A 20168-nucleotide genomic window follows, 5' to 3' on the forward strand; every position below is an offset into this window, starting at 1 on the left:
ATTTTATTAAAGCCAACGAAAAATACCACCCTGTAGTAACTTACTTTAGCTATTTTTAAATAACATCTCTTTAGTAACCAGATCTTGCAATCTAAACTCTTCCAATAAGAGTAATTTTATCTAGGCTTAGATAGTACCATAAAAAAAATTAGTGTAACAAATATTGTAAGGGTTTGCTGACCTTCATTTTAAATACCGTGTTTCCCCGAAAGTAAGACCATCTCTCTTTCTTTTGGACTCTGAAGTAAGCATTAGGATTTACTTTTGGGGAGGGCTTACTTTTTGCCGCTATTAGAATAGTAGGCCGCCCAAGTGGATGGGGCAGGACCTCTGCATGGGGTAGAGAAGCAACACGGAGGCAAGAGTGTGGTGGCGGACCAGGTAGACCAAAGCAGCAAGTGAAGCACCGGAGGCTCGGGGAGGGAGGATGGTGAAGCAGACGGGCGGGCCATTGGACAGCGCAATGCGGCTTAGCCGAAAGCGGCCGCAGAACGAGTAGGGCAGGTTCCCCCCTCACCTGCCCATTCTCTTCTATTTCAGAGAAGAGAAATTCACAGCTCTGCCTACAGAGCCACCAAAGCAGCAGGTGGAGTGCCAGAGGCTCGGGCAGGTAGGGTGGTAAAGCTGTGGGCGTCCTGCTGTCAGCACCTATGCTGGCTGCCCCTTCCCTGTGGAGCCAGAGAGTTTGGCACACCACCACCCAGAGGCCCTCACTCCCCCCAGGAATTGCATTTCTTTCCTTACCTGGCTCCCAGACCTGTGCTGCTTCTCCTTCACGATCCACCGCCACTGTGTGCAGGGAAACAAAAGTTTTTTTTGGGGGGGAAAGGTCAATCAGTTCCAACTTCACAAGATTTTTGTTGTTGTGAGAAGTTGGAATTGACTTTTTTTTTTTTTTTTGCATTTTGCCGCCTCACGCGTCCTGTCCAATGTCGTTGCCATGAAGCTGTGGAACAAGCTGGGTGGCGGTAAGGAATATACCGGTACCGTGGGTCAGATCCCCCCTCCCCCATCAGCTTCACCTCGTCACAGTGCCACTGACAGATCCCCCCCTTTTCCTTGTGTCTATGGTGAAACTAGATGGAATCGGCGGCAGGACGTGTATGCAGGCCCTTAAGTAGGGCTTACTTTTGAGGGGAGGCTTTATATTAGGCCCACCCCCGAAAATCTGGGGCTTTCAGGGGTGGGTTTACTTTCGGGGAAACACGGTAACAGGGAAGTGATAATGAGGGTGTAAATTAAAAATAGAATTCACTAAATGTGTCATCAATACAAATATATTCAAGATGTGTTTTTCTTAGGTAACTATATACAATTAAACAAAAATTTAAATTTTATTTCATTTTTACTTAAAAGTTAAAACATTTTTATGATAAAATTTAAAAGAAAATGTAATCTCAACTAGCTACTCTTTCATTTATATTTTTACAGGTAATCCATCGTTTTCTAGAAGAGAAATTTAGTGCCATGGAGTGTGCTCTGTTTGAGAAAACTCTAGAAGATTTGAAAACCAGAGTAGATAAGATTGAATGCAATAAGAGACACAAAACCGTCATTACAGAATTACAGGTATTTATACACATATGTTTGAGACTTAATAGAATTATTTCCTTCCAATATTAAAATGCAAGACAGTTAATTAAAGTATATTTTGCTCAGAGAAATGTCCCCATTTGTATTAGCATGGTTTTTGTTCATTGTTTCAAAATTAAACCTACTGTTCATTTTTATGCTAGCTGCTTGCATAAAAATATCATATCCACTGTTTGTTAACATAAGAGTAGAATAGCTGAATAGGTTCAAGGCCATTTTTCAGTCAATCTTCTTTCATTCAGCTCTCAAATTTCATTTGGATGATATTTTAGCTATTCAGAAGACGTACAGGCGTATAGCTGGAAAAAAGGCTCCCTTTCTGTTCAACCTGTAGAGATCTCTCATCCAAATGTTTTGCACTGAATGGAACCGCAGTTGTGAAAAACAACAGCAGTGTATCACAAGAAACCCTGACTATTTAGGCAGAAAATGAATCTGGCACATAAATATGCAATCTACAGGGGAAACAGTGTCGAGAAAGGAGAGAAATTTGCAAAATCAGCAAGGATTTGGGCTGGGAAAGGTATTTTTGGAGATAAACTTAAGAATGCAGAGTCACTTGATAGACTATTTATTTGCAGAATATTGTATGGATAATGTTTCTTACACTTTTCTGACTCATACTAGTTCTGATAGTTCTAATTTGGTGGTATCTGCACTTTCCTGACAGTCTTTTTTTTAATGGATTCAGCTCACTGTGTTGCCAGAGGCTGTAGGTGCTATTCCTAGAAGGAGGAGGAACAGCACATTGATCTTTCTAGACTGATTATTATTTTATGTTATTTCTATATCAGTCTTCCTCCACAGGATATGTTCTGTCCCCTCCCAATGAGTAGTCGTAAAGAGGCTCAAAAGCCCAGCAGAAGCCAAACGCAGGCTGAACACACAGAAGCTGGTCCTCTCACAGCCAACTCTTTCCCAGTGTTTATCACACAGCACCTCTGTAATTACCGGGCAATGCTCCAAGGTCTTTGGCAGTCAGTCAGCAGCTCCAAAGCCCAGATGCAGGCAGGCACGTTACAAATCTCAAAATGCGAACAAATTGTTCACCACGCCTTTCCTGCGCAGCCACACCCCTTTTATATACTCTGTAGGGTGTGGCCCTACGTCTCCCAGCCACGCCTCTTGGGGCGTTGCAATAGTTTCTGCTGCTGTTGACAACGTATCCTACGTCTTCCTCTTGCATCCAGTAGGGGCTCCTCCTCGCTGCTGCGGGCCTCTGCTTGCTCTTCTGTTTCCTCCTCTGTTTGGCTGGGGTCCATAGGCACGTCAGCCACAGTCAGTTCTTGCTGACTCACCAGGGGAGTCGGCCCCTCCGGCACATTGCTCGTGTCAGCTTCCTCCTCCTCCATATCATCCTCCAAGTCAGCATGCGAAGATAAAGCACCCTCCAGGGCTGGGGTCACAACAGGATACTCAGAGCAGTGTGCAAAGCCAGAACAATAGAATAATATTCAATAAAATCGTCACCATGAAACAAAAAAAACCAATAGCATTTAGTAATAACAGAATTTAACATAAAATTCATTTAAACACCTGGTGTTACCCTATAAATGCTTTCATGAACAAGAATGTGTTGATTAACTGAAACAAGGTATTGTGGGGGAAAACCGTAAGAGAAAGTTAATAAATTGGGATATTGTCATTAAAAAAAGCCGAACTCCTAGTTACCACAATGAATACTGTATCTACAAGTTTGATCTTAGGATATTTACAATATCTTAATTGGATGTATGATATTAGGAAAAATAGACTTTTGACTACTTTAATCTTCTTGTGGTTATATAAACTAAATTTGACATCTTGAATTGGTGTGGTACCTTACAACAATCTGAGATCTCCTTTAAAGATTAATGCTATGGAATCCCATTTGATTGGTCTGTTTAACCATCAAACAGCTGCATTTTGCGTCAGCTGCAGTTTCTATCTATGCTGGTTGCCTGACGTGAAGTTTGTCGCAGGACATTTCAGAAGACACGGAAGCGAAGCCAAATTTGGACATAACTTGCACTGACTCTGTCGCAACCTCTGCTGACAATTTGTAGAGGTTTGCCGTTGGCTGTATGCCTTCCCTTCCCCGCCATTAACTCTTCTAGTGTAAGTTTAGTGGAGTTAAGGGTGATAGGGGGGAGGGGAAGTTACCATCTAGCAATGAAAGGAAAATAGCTTTGTCAGCATCTGAGAAAAAGATGGTTGCTTTTCTGCCATGTAGCCCAGCCTGTTCTCCTTTCCTATCCTGACATCTTGAAATCTGGAGATCTTTGAACGATTAGTGAGCAACCAGCGATAGAGGGTTGGGGCAGGGAAAAAGCCCAAGCATGAGATATTTTATTTTTATTTTATTTTTATTACATTTATATCCCGCCCTTCTCCGAAGACTCAGGGCGGCTTACAAGCTTAGCAGATATCTCGGTGGAGGGGGGTCTTGGGTGGCCAGAGGCAGATGGTCTTGTTCTTGCATGATCTTTCCCACTCTTGAGGTATCCCATGAGTACTTAATGACTCATGCATTTGATTAATGAATGCTTTGGGGAGAGCAGGCATGAGGCTCGTTCATTTAACATGATTCATTTAACATTAAGACTGTAATGGGCAGGCTCCATTACAGTTGTAACTGAAGGACTACCAATATTTGTTCATTCAGAGCAAATACAATCTCCTTTTCCATTCTGGCTAATAAAAGTGCTGGACAGGGAATAGCTAAATGGAGCAGTGTTATGACTAATGCCTCTTCTCATTGTAGCGTGATAGAAGTAAAACCACGTTTTTTTAAAAAAGCCTCATTGGTTTTTCTTGATGAAACCAACACTATAAAACTGAACTACAACATTAATTTAATGAGACTGTATTTCATTATTATTTTCCTTTCTCTTATTTTGAGGCTAAAATTGCAAGATTGACAAAACGCTTTGGAGCAGCTAGAGAGGACTCAAAGAAAAAAACAGAAGTAAGGACAGAACTTTTATTATATTGTTGATTGACCATTAAGCTCAAAACTGTTATAAGTAACAATGCAAAATTTACTATAAGCTTTAGCTAAAATACAACAGTGGAATCAGATGCTTTCGTTTGTATAATAATGGATTGATGTGTTAACTTGGAGAAGTTATTGGATACACATAAATTTGTGGATTTATGCCTCTAAATTGAAATGAGATAAAAATCTCTTGGGGCTTCCCAGTTGGAGTAAGATGAATACCATAGTGAGGTTTTATAACTTTGAAGTCAGTGAAGTTTACATTGATGTTTAGCTGTAACTGACAGATTAGTGTGATGATGGAGATTTTGCGGGATTTTACCCCTAAAATTTATTCTTGATTAAAACTAAGCTATGGCTGCATAATTACATTTAAACATGTTATTTTTATTTATTTATTTATTAAACCTTCACTCAGTACAGCCGAGGCAAGCCAAAAGGATGGACACACCTGCATTAGACCATATTTCTATGTATCTTTCAGAACTAATTGTACTACAAACTTACTTTTAGAAAGCAGAGCATTCATAATTCTAACATGTCTTCATATTTGTGAGCTAAAAGATACTTAAATATCTTAACTTTTAAAATGAGAATGAAAAATCTGAACACCTCACCTTGATACTCCCTGATAATTGCTACATTAATACATTATCAAGCAGCAGGATTGTTTGATAGTTTTTATATGTCAGTTCATTTATTATGTCAGGGACTTCAAGGGAGAAAATATATTTATACTGTATCATGAAATACAATACTGTACTTATTAAGGAGGACTTCAGATTTTCTGGAAGAGAAGTGTACCTAAAATAGAATGATCACTTATGAAGTACAAAATTTAAGTTGCAGATCTCAAGTTGGTTTGTGTTACTTTGTAGACTCTACAGAACACACCCCATTCCCCAGGAAAAGCAGTGAGTGATACTGGCAGTGTCAACAGCGTGGCATATAGGTAAGCTGTAACCCCCTACCTATTACACTTTTTTTCTTTGAAACTTAGTTATAATTGGAAAGATTAATTCTACATAAAAGTACAATATATTTTGATGGCAGCTATATTTCACATCTTATTTATAAACGTGCCCTTTTTTCTGTTACCCAAATATATGTTAATTCATTCTCTTGGTGAAAAGCATAACTAGGCATGGGGAATTCTTAGGGCAAAGTTGAGCAGCCTGTAGTCTTCAATTCCCCTATGCCTTAGTCATTGAGAAATAATGGCAATTAGCATCACAAAATTTGAAGGTTGGAGATTGCTTGTAAACAGAGAAATACGTTTTAATTTTTTTATATTGCATATATAGTAGGTATGTAGAATTCACTGATAGTGTGAATTATTTAGAAAAATTGAGTAATAATAAATTATTTAAATTTAAAAATAATTTTCTTTTGGACTTCCTGCTATAGCTCCTCTACTTGATACAGCTAACATAAATCTTTGTTCTGTAGAAATGCTGGAACAGTAAGACAGATGCTGGAGTCCAAGAGAAATGTAGGAGACACTTCATCAACTACTTTTCAGTCCCCTGTGAATACAGGTAAAATCTATCTCAATTATATGTATTATTACTTTTATGGCACATTTTTAAAAAATCAAATAAGTAAAAACTCACTTGATATAATTCAGCCAAACAGAAGTGATTTAGGTGAAAGTAACATATGCTGTCCTAGTAAATCCGGTAGTAGCATCAAACAATATCTGATTCTTAAAATGAAGTACTTAGAGTCCTGTCCTTAAACTTAATATATAGTTTTATTCTTAATGTATCCTTAAACATTCATAGAACCAGTTTGAACACCATATAGAATAAGCCAGGCTGCAGCACTTTGTACTACTGGAATTCCACATCAGCTCTAAAACTAAAATAAATCAAACACAGTTTTGACAAAAATGCTTTGTCAAAGAAAGAAAAGAGGGTAGCATTTAAAAGAAAATTAAGCATGCTTCCATATACAGTTTTTTGGGAGTGAGTATCTTTTGGAGGGTTCCTAATGATCACAGCTGGCCTTTGAATTGCATGTTGGATGCTACATTTCAGTAAATAGGAAGAACTAGGATAAAACGACTGGACAGTAATGTAAATTTAAGCTTTTATGCTATTTCCATTTACCTAATAACTACAAAATTAAAAATTATGGACTCCAGAAGATGGTAGAAGACAGGAAGGCCTGGAGGAATGTTGTCCATAGGGTCGCGATGGGTCGGACACGACTTCGCAGCTAACAACAACAACAACTTTTGGAGACACTTTGGACATATCCAAAGCTTCAGTGGAATGTCGAACTCTGAGGATTGAGGCTGACATTTATTAATTGGTATTTTTTACCCATAAAGTAATAGCTGCTCTTTACAAATCAATCATTGATTTGTAATAATAAACTCATAGATTACTATTGATATCCTTGATCACATAATGAATCAGTATAAACATAAGTTACTAACATTATGCCACTGTAGAAGGTTGAAATAAAAACAGTAATTACTGTATAATTTTTTCATATTAAATGCAACTTTTAGTGGATCATGAGCTCCCTAACTTTTTCAAACTTTGGTCAGAAAAGGGCAATTCCTGACATAATCCCTATTTGAAACAAAATAAGAATTGAATAAGGCCTAGAAATTAATTATTGGAAAGTGCTCATGCTTTAAATAGACGATGACAGATAGTTTTGTATTACTTGTCTGAATATATAAGGAAAATATAATGGCAATGAGAAAGAAACTTATGTACATATTCTTACATTTTAATTCTTTAATTATTTGGCATTCAGACAAAAACTCTACTTGCATTATAAAGTATTTCTGATTCACTTTTTGGTTGAGAAAGCATTTTCATGGCAAATTAAAATTTCAAAGCAGTTTAGAAATTGAAAAATCTTTTCTATCTTTTCTTGCCTGCTGTTTTTCTATTAAACATCACAAAGCTTTATATTTTTACAGAGACACTGAATTAGGTTTGTATATAACAGTGGCTAAGATATTTTATGTTTCCCATTGGAAATTAGATTCAATTCCTTCAAGAAATTCCTTCAAAAAGACTGGTAAACTATGCTCTGGAAATACACATGGAAAATAACCTCATGTTTTTAGAAAATGTCTGATACTAACTTACTTGGAAACCATTTATGATTTATAATTCTGCAGATATTCTGAGGTTTGGTTTCTCTTAAAATCTTGAAACAACAAATTCTGATTGATGATGAAGAATTATTTAAATTAGAAATTCTTGTAAATTTTTATTATTTTGACTTAATATTTGTACTTTTTTACTTGATTCGTACTAAAATTTCAGATTGATTTTATTTCTTTGAATATATCATTTCATTTACTGTTATTGGTAGAATAATAAAGGAACATTTTATTCATCTAATTTCTATACTGCTCATCTCACCCATGTGACTCTTCATGATTCTGCCTGATAATTTATTTTTCTTAACATTTTGCATTTGTTGAGACCTTGGAAAAAGTTCAGAGAAGAGCAACTAAGATGATCCAAGGCCTGGAGACTAAAACATGAAGAACGGCTGCAGAACTTGGGTTTGGCTAGTGTAAAGAAAAGAAGAAATAGGGGTGACATGCTAGCAGTATTCCAATATTTGAGAGGCTGCCACAAAGAAGAGGGGGTCAAATTATTCTCCAAAGTAGTAAGAGGGCAGGACAAGAAACAATGGTTGGAAACTGATCAAAGAGAGAAGCAACCTGGAATTAAGGAGAAAGTTCCTAACAGTGAGGACAATTAACCAGTGGAACAGGTTGCCTTCAGAAATTGTGTGTGCTTCATCACTGGAGGTTTTTAAGAAGAGACTGGACAGTCACTTGTCTGAGATGGACTAGAAGACATTTATTTATTTATTTATTTTATTACATTTATATACCGCCCTTTCCCGGAGGACTCAGGGCGGTTTACAGGGTAATTAAAAACCAAAAATACAAAAGTTAAAAAACCAAGGTCCCTTCCAGCTTTATTCTATTCTATTTTAAATTCTGCAGGACAGCAAAGATTTTGTTTTGTGAATATATTTGGGTGTATGTTACATAATTTTTGGCTGCTAGTCATGAAAATAACCTGTAATTTAACCTAGCGCATACTGGTTTTAGAAATCTTCTGTTTTTACACAGTGGCTATGTATACCTATCAGTACTTGTTGGCTATCCTGCACACATAAAAGAAACATAAAGTATACCAAGTACAACTGGAATATCTGTGGAGATTTAAAGGTTCTGCCACTTAGAATACAGCTTAGCCATTACCACGTACTGCTGTTACATATGCGAATGGGACAACAGTGCAAGAGAGTTGAATTACATTAAAAAGAAATGTCCACTGTGAAAGAATTTGGTTCCAGGATAGAAAAACATGGTGTATGATGAACTACCATGTTTTTCGGACCATAAGACGCACCTGACCATAAGACGCACCCAGTTTTTAGAGCAGGAAAACAAGAAAAAAAATTCTGAACCAAATAGTACCGGTATACTAAAACAGGGCTTTTCAACCTTTTCATCCATTGTACCACTTTTTAGGACAAGGCAATGTCCGAGTACCACCAGTCGCACAGCAAGGTGTCAAAAATTTGACCCCGCCAAAAAAAGGGAAAAAACGTACAGGTAGTCCTTGACTTACAACGATTCACTTAGTGACTGTTCAAAGTTACGACGGCACTGAAAAAAGTGACTTATGACCATTTTTCACACTTATGACCATTGCAGCATCCCCAGGGTCATGTGATTTACATATCGATTCATATTTATGATGGTCACATTGTTCCAGGGTCATGTGATCGCCTTTTGCAACCTTCTGACAAGTAAAGTTAGTGGGGAAACCAGATTCACTTAATCATGTTACTAATTTAATTTCTCTCTTTCCTTCTCTTTCTCTCCCTCTCTTCCCCTCCCTCTTTCTTTCTCTCCTTTCTCTCCCTCTTTCCCTCTCTTTCTTTCTCTCCCTCTCTCTCTTTCCCTCTCTCTATTTCTCTCCCTGTATTTCTCTCCCTTTCTTTCTCCTTCTCTCTCTCCCTTTCTCTCCCTCCCTATTTCTCCTTCTCTCCCTCCCTATTTCTTTCTCCTTCTCTCTCTCCCTCTCTTTCTCTCTCTCTTTCTCTCCCTCTCCCATTGTCCCTTTCTTCCTTCCCTCCCTCTTTGTCCTTCCCTCTCCGCGTGAGAGCAGTACCCGCGGAGGCGGTCCTGTGGCCCGGCTTTCTCTTGCAGAAAGCAAGCTGAAACAGAGCAAGGGAGATTGCCAGGAACGCAATCTCGCACTCCTGCAATCTCCCTCGCTCAGTTTCAGCTTCCCTTGCTACAAGAGAAAGCAGGCTGAAACGGAGCGAGGGAGATTGCAGGAGTGCGAGATCGGCGTTTCTCAGCACGTGCTGATTCGTGCTCCTGGCAATCTCCCTTGCTTTCCACTTGCGGAGGTTGGGGCTAGCCATACAGATCACCTTCGGACCATAAGACGCACCCTCGTTTCCCCCCACACACTTTTGGGAGGGAAAAAGTGCGTCTTATGGTCTGAAAAATACGGTACTTGTTGATCCAACAAAAATAATTTTGCCTGATCCACATAAAAGTGAGACTGATGAAAACTTTTGTGAAAGCAATGAACAAGGAAGGTGAAGGGTTTTTGTTATTTGAGACATATATTTCCAAGAATAAGTTGAGACCAAGCTTTGTCCAGAGATCAGAATCATCATAATCAATGACAAATGGTTCAAAGATCTGTTAGTGGGAGCAGAGAAAATCACTTGAAAAACATTCAAGGATGTCATTGAATTTTTTCTTCGCAGCTGCACCAAGCTACATTCAGCAGATTGACTAAACTTACAGTGTACAGAGACCTTGTAGTGCAACATGTCACTGAAGGTTCATTTTCTGCATTCACACTTAGATTTTTAAAGGTTTTATTAATTTTTAAGAATTAAAATATTTAGAGCTTAGTAAACACCATGTTTAACATTAACTTCTTCAATATAAGTCTATTTAGTACTGCACAATCCAGTATTTTTCCCCTGATCCTCCTTCCTTCCCCATATTTTTTCCATTTTCCCCTCATTACACAATTACAATTCTTGGTACTATTGATGTATACAGTATTAGATATAAACATCTTCATCATTTTTTACTAATATTACACAAATAATATCAATTCATTAATCAATATCCTGTTTTTTGTGCTCTTGTTAAGGTTTAATTTCCCATCAATATTTAAAGTATCTTTGTCAGTTATGATTTTCTCAATGTTAATTACATTTAAATAGCTAATAATTTTATTCATAACAATCCTCTTATTTTCATATTTCCCATATCAAAAGAAGAGAAAAAATGCTAAATCATATCTTTTAATTCTAAATCATATCTTTCATTATAAAAGTCTAATTATATCTAAGGGTCATTCGTTCTTTTAACCATATTTTAAACAAGTACTTAAATATATGATGCCCCCTCTAATAGGTCAAATCTTCTGTTTTTTAAATCTAACTCTCGCTTTCATTCTTTCTTTGCCAAATAGCTTTCCAAACCAAGGCAATTAAATCACCCAGAAATTTTCTTTCTGTTTTTATGAAAGTTTCTTGGCATGAGGAAGACAATTTAGGTAGGGTATTTTTGAGGGGGAATTCCACCCATTTATGTTCCTTAAACAACTCCCACTTTCCCCTGTTCCATTCCCCAAAATCATCTTCCTTGTCATCAGGTGCATTTTGCAAGCTTAAAGGGTAAAGGTCTTTTGAAATTTCATTGTTATGGGTAAGTCTTGTAGTATTTTATTTGTGTATGGTAGTTTAAATTTTCCTCCTTTCATTTCTTCTGTCTCTAGATCCATTTCCTCTTCCGATCTCTGGTTTATTTGTTCATACTTTGTAGTCATTGTCTGGGAACTTTCTAGTTGTAGATTTAATTTGGAAATTTGCTCATTTATATTATCTAAATTATTTCTAGTCTCATTGTGGTTTCTTTTTTTTAATACAAGTTTTATTAATTTTTAAATTTTACATCCAGATCATTATGAAGCTATACGGTGTTTGGGTAAACAATATCAAATAACAAAATCATTTGTAAATAGCTCAGGTTACATCAACAAAAATTGCCTCTCCAATTCCCTTAATTATAATAACATAGACAAATTAATCAAATTAATACATTTCTAGTTGTAATACAATCAATTAAAACAATTTTCAAAGTATTTTCACCTATACAGTTGGACAAAAAGTATTTAGTCAGCCACCAATTGTGCAAGTTCTCCCACTTAAAAATATGAGAGAGGCCTGTAATTTTCATCATAGGTATACCTCAACTATGAGAGACAAAATGGGGGGAAAGAATCCAGGAAATCACATTGTAGGATTTCTAATGAATTAATTCGTACATTCCTTGGTAAAATAAGTATTTGGTCACCTACAAACAAGCAAGATTTCTGGCTCTCACAGACCTGTAACTTCTTCTTTAAGAGGCTCCTCTGTCCTCCACTCGTTACTTGTATGAATGGCACCTGGTTGAACTTGTTATCAGTATAAAAGACACCAGTCCACAACCTCAAACAGTCACACTCCAAATTCCACTATGGCCAAGACCAAAGAGCTGTCGAAGGACACCAGAAACAAAATTGTAGACCTGCACCATGCTGGGAAGACTGAATTTGCAATAGGCAAGCAGCTTGGTGTGAAGAAATCAACTGTGGGAGCAATTATTAGAAAATGGAAGACATACAAGACCACTGATAATCTCCCTCGTTCTGGGGCTCCACGCAAGATCTCACCCCATGGGGTCAAAATGATCACAAGAACAGTGAGCAAAAATCCCAGAACCACACGGGGGGACCTAATGAATGACCTGCAGAGAGCTGGGACCAAAGTAACAAAGGCTACCATCAGTAACACACTACGCCTCCAGGGACTCAAATCCTGCAGTGCCAGACGTGTCCCCCTACTTAAGCCAGTACATGTCCGGGCCCGTCTGAAGTTTGCTAGAGAGCATTTGGATGATCCAGAACAGGATTGGGAGAATGTCATATGGTCAGACGAAACCAAAGTAGAACTTTTTGGTAAAAACTCAACTCGTCCTGTTTGAAGGAGAAAGAATACTGAGTTGCATCCAAAGAACACCATACCTACTGTGAAACATGGGGGTGGAAACATCATGCTTTGGGGATGTTTTTCTGCAAAGGGACCAGGACGACTGATCTGTGTAAAGGAAAGAATGAATGGGGCCATGTATGGTGAGATTTTGAGTGAAAACCTCCTTCCATCAGCAAGGGCATTGAAGATGAAACGTGACTGGGTCTTTCAGCATGACAATGATCCCAAACACACCGCCTGGGCAACAAAGGAGTGGCTTTGTAAGAAGCATTTCAAGGTCCTGGAGTGGCCTAGCCAGTCTCCAGATCTCAACCCCATAGAAAACCTTTGGAGGGAGTTGAAAGTCCGTGTTGCCCAGCGACAGCCCCAAAACATCACTACTCTGGAGGAGATCTGCATGGAGGAATGGGCCAAAATACCAGCAAGAGTGTGTGCAAACCTTGTGAAGGCTTACAGAAAATGTTCGACCTCTGTCATTGCCAACAAAGGGTATATAACAAAGTATTGAGATGAACTTTTGTTATTGACCAAGTATTTATTTTCCACCATAATTTGCAAATAAATTCATTAGAAATCCTACAATGTGATTTCCTGGATTCTTTCCCTCCATTTTGTCTCTCATAGTTGAGGTATACTTATGATGAAAATTACAGGCCTTTCTCATCTTTTTAAGTGGGAGAACTTGCACAATTGGTGGCTGACTAAATACTTTTTTGTCCCACTGTACATATCCATGTCCTGTTTTTGAGTTTTACCTAATTGCAATAAGATGTTCTAAAATAGCCTATAATATATAAATGAAAACTTAGTTTTCGGGTAGCCCACATTTCCCCATTTCAATATATAGTAACTATCCTGTCCAAAATAGATACATTGTTCATTTCAATACATTCTTATTTTATACCAGTTTGTTCTATTTAACATCTTAATAGTATAAATCAGTTCTAATAAATATCTTTCTTTTCCCTTAGAAGTTTAAAAATTAAGTATAAATCAGTGTATATCTTTTAGAAATTCCCCTTAAGCCATAAAAAAGAGAAAAAGAAAAAAATTAAGCTCTATCATTGCAACTATATTCCATTTATCCTCTTAATATTTCATTAATTGTTAAAATAATATCTTTTATTATGTCATTGCAGAATCTATAATATAATTCAAAGTTATATTCTAATAACTAATCTATTTCATTATATAATAGTTTCCCTATCTAAAATGCATACATATTCTATTTATCATCCTTACAGTTGATCTATAATTGACAAAGTATGTTTTATTGTTTGTGGCTAATTTTCATTCCCTTAAAAATCTAAATCCTAAATATAAAATCAGTTTACTTCTTGTAACAGTTCCCCTTGGCCCATTAAAAGAGGATTTAAGCTTTATTATTGCCAATCCCCAGATTTACAACAACAACAAAAAGGAAAGAAAAGGAAAGGGGAAAAAAAGCAATAAATCATTTTTTAAATCTAACTTGTCGCTTTCTTCTTGTGCCAGGCAGGCTTCCATATCATTGCCTTTAACTTCTTAAATGTGTCTCCCTTTCTTCCTACACATGTTGTTTGAATCCAGGGAGACCATCCAATTTTCAATTTTTGAAAGAAAATGTCCCCTTTATAGACAATAGATTTTCCTTCTAATAAGTCCAATCTCCTTGTTTGGTGTAGTACAGTTGTCATTCATTCAATCTGATCCATCTGGCTTAGATAAGAGGTCATGTCTAATGTCATCCTCCATTTCAATATTGCTTTCTTCAGCTTCTGTTATTTGTTGGATTGTAGATTTTATAGTTGAGATCAAAGTTTGGGCATCAAGGCTCTCAGTAGATTGTAGTTGCTGTGTTTTAAATTCCCCTATTTTGTTGTTGATTTCCTCATCCTCTGTTAGATTTTGAGCTGTCAGTTCATCAGTTGAAGTCAGAGTCTCATTAGGTGAGTTTATGCTGTCAGATTAAGTTTAGCTTTTATTTCTGCAGTCATTGCCAAAATTGTATCAAGAATGCAAGCCTGTGCCTGCAAAGATGAAATGAGGGAAGGTAAGGCTCAAAATGAACTAAAGCTTGCGACCAAAGTCAAAAATAACAAAAAACTTCTTTCAACATATAAGAAACAAGAAAAAAGTTAAAGAAATGATTGGTCCATTAGTGGGGGAAAGTGGCAAGAAAGTGACAAGCAACAGGGAGAAAGCAGAACTATTTAACTCGTTTTTGCATCTGTCTTTACACAAAGGGAAAAAAACAGTCCAACCTACCAAAACCAGTGCCATGAAAAACAGAATAGAAACGCAAGTTACGATAGGCAAGAAAATGCTAAGTGAGTACCTGTCCAGCCTAGACGAGTTCAAATCACCAGGACCAGATGGATTACACCCCACGGTTCTCAAGGAACTGGCAGACGTGATCTCAGAACCACTGAACTATATTTTTCAAAGATCCTGGAGCACTGGGGAACTACCAGAGGACTGGAAGAGAGCTGATGTAGTTCCCATATTCAAAAAAGGGAAAAAAATAGATCCAGGAAATTACAGACCTATCAGCCTAAACTCAATACCTGGGAAGATTCTGGAAAAGATAAACAACAAATCAGTGAACACCTTGATGCAAACAAAGTTATCACTAAAAGCCAACATGGGTTTGCCAAAAACAGATCATGCCAGAGAACACTCATTGCATTCTTTGACCAAGTGACAAAACTAGTGGACCAGAGGAATGCTGTAGATATATTTTTATTATTATTATTTTTAATCCCACTTATATCCTGCCCTTCTCCAAAGACTCAGGGCGGCTTACAATCTAAAGCACAAATCCATGTGCTTAGCAATAGCCTTCATTCTATGTATATGCCTGCTTATTAGGGCTTTCGCGCGCCCCCCCCCCCCCCAGCAGCATTATTACAATTTACTTGGACTTCAGTAAGGCATTTGACAAAGTAGATCACAACCTACTACTTGATAAGATAGAAAAATGTGGGTTAGATAGCATCACCACCAGATGGATTCGTAGCTGGCTGACAGGCCGTACTCAGCGTGTGGTCCTCAATGGAACTGCATCTACATGGAAGGAAGTGTGTAGTGGGGTGCCCCAGGGCTCTGTTCTAGGCCCAGTGCTCTTCAACATCTTCATCAACGATTTGGATGAGGGGATAGATGGGGAACTCATCAAATTTGCAGATGACACCAAGCTGGCAGGAATAGCCAATACTCCAGAAGATAGGCTTAAGATACAGGAGGATCTGGACAGACTCGAACACTGGGCACTATCTAACAAAATGAAATTCAATTGTGAAAAAAGTAAGGTTCTACATTTAGGCAGGAAAAATCAAATGCACAGGTATAGTATAGGTGGTACCTTGCTCAATAATAGTAACGGTGAGAGAGATCTCGGAGTCCTAGTGGACAATCACTTCAATATGAGCCAGCAGTGTGCTGCAGCTGCCAAAAAAGCCAACACAGTGCTAGGCTGCATTAACAGAGGGATAGAATCAAGATCATGTGAAGTACTAATAGCACTTTACAATGCCTTTTAAGGCCACACCTGGAATACTGCATCCAGTTTTGGTCACCACGATGTAAAAAAGATGTCGAGACTCTAGAAAGAGTACAGAGAAGAGCAACAAGGATGATTCGGGGACTGGAGGCTAAAACATATAAGGAACGGTTGCTGGAATTGGGTATGTGTAGTTTAATGAAGAGAAGGGTGAGGGGTGACATGATAGCAATGTTCCAATATCTCAGGGGCTGCCACAAAGAAGAGGGAGTCAAGCTATTCTCCAAAGCACCTGAAAGCAGGACAAGAAGCAACGGATGGAAACTAGTCAAGGAGAGAAGCAACCTAGAACTAAGGAGAAACTTACTGACAGTTAGAACAATTAACCAGTGGAACAACCTGCCTCCAGAAGCCGTGAATGCTCCAACAGTGGAAGATTTTAAGAAGAGACTAGACAGCCATTTGTCCAAAATGGTATAAGGTTTCCTGCCTGAGCGGGGGGTTGGACTAGATGACCTCCAAGGTCCCTTCCAACTACTACTACTACTACTACTTATTATTATTATTATTATTATTATTATTATTATTATTATTATTATTATTATTATTATTATTATTAATTATTATTATTATTATTATTTTATAGCCAATTGGTGGGATGTATTCTTCCATTTCTTTACTATTTTGCAGATAGGCCTTTAGTGGAGGCTAATTTAAGAAAAGCCAGTAAATGTCCACCTCCTCTATTCCTAAAAGTTGTTTTCAATGCCAGGTGTTCCCAATTTTTATTTTTAAAAATAGTGTCAAGGGCAACTCTATTACAGCCAGATTTTTTTTTAAAAGGTTTAGTTGCTATACCAGGTTTTGCCACAAGATGTCCTCACTTGCATATAGAATCCTTTTTTAGTTACCCAAAAATTTCAAAAATCCAAAATAAAATAGCTTAATTCTTTTGAGGCTTTAAAGTTATAAATCCCCAGGTAGGCAGCCGCCGATTTTTTGAAAAGGGGGGAGAATTTTCCAAGAAAGTCCTACAGGAAAGAGATTAGGGAAGTAAGAAGGGTAAGGTCTCACCCAAATCCTCCAGATTGCTTTGTTGTGCTTAGATGATGCTGTGGCTTTTGGCAGGGAACGGCTTAGTGATTGGCCATGTTTTGTTTTTTTTAGAAAATTTTATTAAACGTACATTTAAAAACAAAAGTGGACATGATTCAACTTCCCTAGCCACAACACTACTATTAGTATTACCTTATGTTACAGAAAAAAATAACAAAAGCTTAAAATGCATTCTATGACAGGACAGAGTATAACAAACTGTACATATAACATCTGTAAATTCTTTTAGTAAACTGTCAGTCAGTGTTATGTTTACGTATCTTTCAGTTTTGTCCTGATATAGTTGCTAATAAGAAATCTTTACATTATCAACTAATCAAACAATAGTCATCTCAGCGATCCTCCTTATCTCTAACCAATTGTACAAATTTTTGCCAAATTTCATACTATGTTTCAGTCTTATTTTTGATCTCTAGGGTTAACCTGTCCATTTCAGCGCAGGATAAAATTTTATCTATTATTTCTTCTTCAGTGGGTGTTTCCTTTCTTTTCCATTTTTGGGCATATGCCAATATTGCTGCGGTTAAAATATGCACTAATAAGTAGAAAGATGCTTTGCTGAGTTTATCGTTAATCCTAATAAGGTTTCTGGTTTTAAATCAATTTTTGTAGTAATATTTCTTCCAACGAATTTTTTATCCGGTGCCAAAAATTTTGCGCTTTTGAACATTCCCACCACATGAGATAGTAAGTCCCTGAAAGCCTTCAGCATTTGCAGCACGTTGGTGAGATTTTTTATCTATTTTTGCTAACCTTGTAGGGGGAAGGTGCCATCTATAAAACATCTTGTACAGATTCTCTTTATAGGAGGTAGTTAGCGTTAACCTCCTATTTCTATCCCATAGTGATTGCCAATTATCTAGGTCAATACTGTAACCAACATTTTTACTCCAGGTTAACATTGGGTTTTTTTACCTGTTCTTCTAACAAATCCTGTTCTAATAAATATTGACATATCTTTTTTATCATTTGGTCTTCTGTTCCTAGAATAATTTTATCTAATTGTATATGCTCTAATTTTATCCCTGGTTCTTTTTTGTCTTTTCTGTATCGTGACTGTATTTGTAAGTATGCCAACTATTCCAACTCTGTACCATCTTCTAATAGTCTTTTTCTTGTTTTCAGGTCTCCATTTTCGTCTAACAGATCTTTATATGTAATTACACTTCCTAAATTTATGAATTTGGGGTGCATGAAAATCTCTAATATGGATAGCCAACTGGGGATTTCTATATAATTAAAAAAAATTATTTTTTATCCACACGTCTAATAGTGCCCGTCTAATATGATGATTCTGGAAGTACTGATGAGCCTTATATGTCCCGTCCCACTTTATAGCATGTCACCCAGTTTGCATGTCATGACCTTCTAATGCTAGTAGTCTTCTGTTCCTTAAGTGTATCCAATCCTTTATCCATACTGCTATTGCTGCTTGATAATATTTTTCCCAATTCGGGAGGCCGAGCCCTCCTCTTTCCTTTGCATCCTGTAATAATTTTAACTTGATTCTCGGTTTTCTACCTTGCCAGATAAATTTGGATGTAATTCTGTTTAAATTTTCAAAAAAATCCTTACCTAATTTAATTGGTGCACATTGAAATAAAAAGAGTAATTTGGGAAGTATATTCATCTTGGTTGTCGCTATTCTCCCCATAAAGGAGAGCTGTAAGTTTTTCCATCTATCTAGGTCTGCTGTAATTTGGTCCATTAACTTGTCATAATTTTCTCTTTTGAGTGTAATACATCTTGCTGACAGTTGGATCCCCAAGTACTTTACTCTTTTGGACGTCTGGATATTAATTTTTTCTACTGGCTGCGTTTCTTGTAAATTGGACATACAGTCATGGCCAAAATTGTTGGCTCCCCAGAAATTTTTCCAGAAAATCAAGTATTTCTCACAGAAAAGTATTGCAGGAACATATGTTTTGCTATACACAGGTTTATTCCCTTTGTGTGTATTGGAACACAACAAAAAAGGGAGGAAAAAAAGCAAATTGGACATAATGTCAAACAAAACTCCAAAAATGGGCTGGACAAAATTATTGGCACCCTTTCAAAATTGTGGATAAATAAGATTGTTTCAAGCATGTGATGCTCCTTTAAACCCACCTGGGGCAAGTAACAGGTGTGGGCAATATAAAAATCACACCTGAAAGCAGATAAAAAGGAGAGAAGTTCACTTAGTCTTTGCATTGTGTGTCTGTGTGTGGCACACTAAGAATGGACAACAGAAAGAGGAGAAGAGAACTGTCTGAGGACTTGAGAACCAAAATTGTGGACAAATACCAACAATCTCAAGGTTACAAGTCCATCTCCAGAGATCTAGATTTGCCTTTGTCCACAGTGCACAACATTATCAAGAAGTTTGCAACCCATGGCACTGTAGCTAATCTCCCTGGTCGTGGACGGAAGAGAAGAAATGATGAAAGGTTGCAACGCAGGATAGTCCGGATGGTGGATAAGCAGCCCCAAACAAGTTCCAAAGGAATGCAAGCTGTCTTGCAGGCTCAGGGAGCATCAGTGTCAGCGTGAACTATCCGTCGACCTTTAAATGAAATGAAACGCTATGGCAGGAGACCCAGGAGGACCCCACTGCTGACAGAGACATAAAAAAGCAAGATTACAGTTTGCCAAAATGTACTTGAGTAAGCCAAAATCCTTCTGGGAAAATATCTTGTGGACAGATGAGACCAAGATAGAGCTTTTTGGTAAAGCACATCATTCTACTGTTTACCAAAAATGAAATGAGGCCTACAAAGAAAAGAACACAGTACCTACAGTGAAATATGGTTGAGGTTCAATGATGTTTGGGGGTTGTTTTGCTGCCTCTGGCACTGGGTGCCTTGAATGTGTGCAAGGCATCATGAAATCTGAGGATTACCAAAGGATTTTGGGTCGCACTATAGAGCCCAGTGTCAGAAAGCTGGGTTT

General features: G+C 37.5%; 1 protein-coding gene across 4 annotated transcripts in view; it reads left to right on the forward strand.

The window, feature by feature from the left end:
* Positions 1-20168, forward strand: part of ATF7IP (activating transcription factor 7 interacting protein) — a 127196-nt gene that overhangs the window by 57597 nt on the left and 49431 nt on the right. For all 4 annotated transcript variants that reach the window (XM_083366737.1, XM_083366740.1, XM_083366739.1 and 1 more), the window contains exons 5-8: positions 1432-1569; positions 4475-4540; positions 5449-5522; positions 6020-6108. In XM_083366737.1, coding sequence (XP_083222863.1) covers positions 1432-1569; positions 4475-4540; positions 5449-5522; positions 6020-6108 — 367 coding nt within the window. The remainder of the gene's footprint in view (positions 1-1431; positions 1570-4474; positions 4541-5448; positions 5523-6019; positions 6109-20168) is intronic.

Source organism: Vipera ursinii (assembly GCF_947247035.1).
Source record: "Vipera ursinii genome assembly, chromosome: 6".
Lineage (NCBI taxonomy): Eukaryota > Metazoa > Chordata > Lepidosauria > Squamata > Viperidae > Vipera > Vipera ursinii.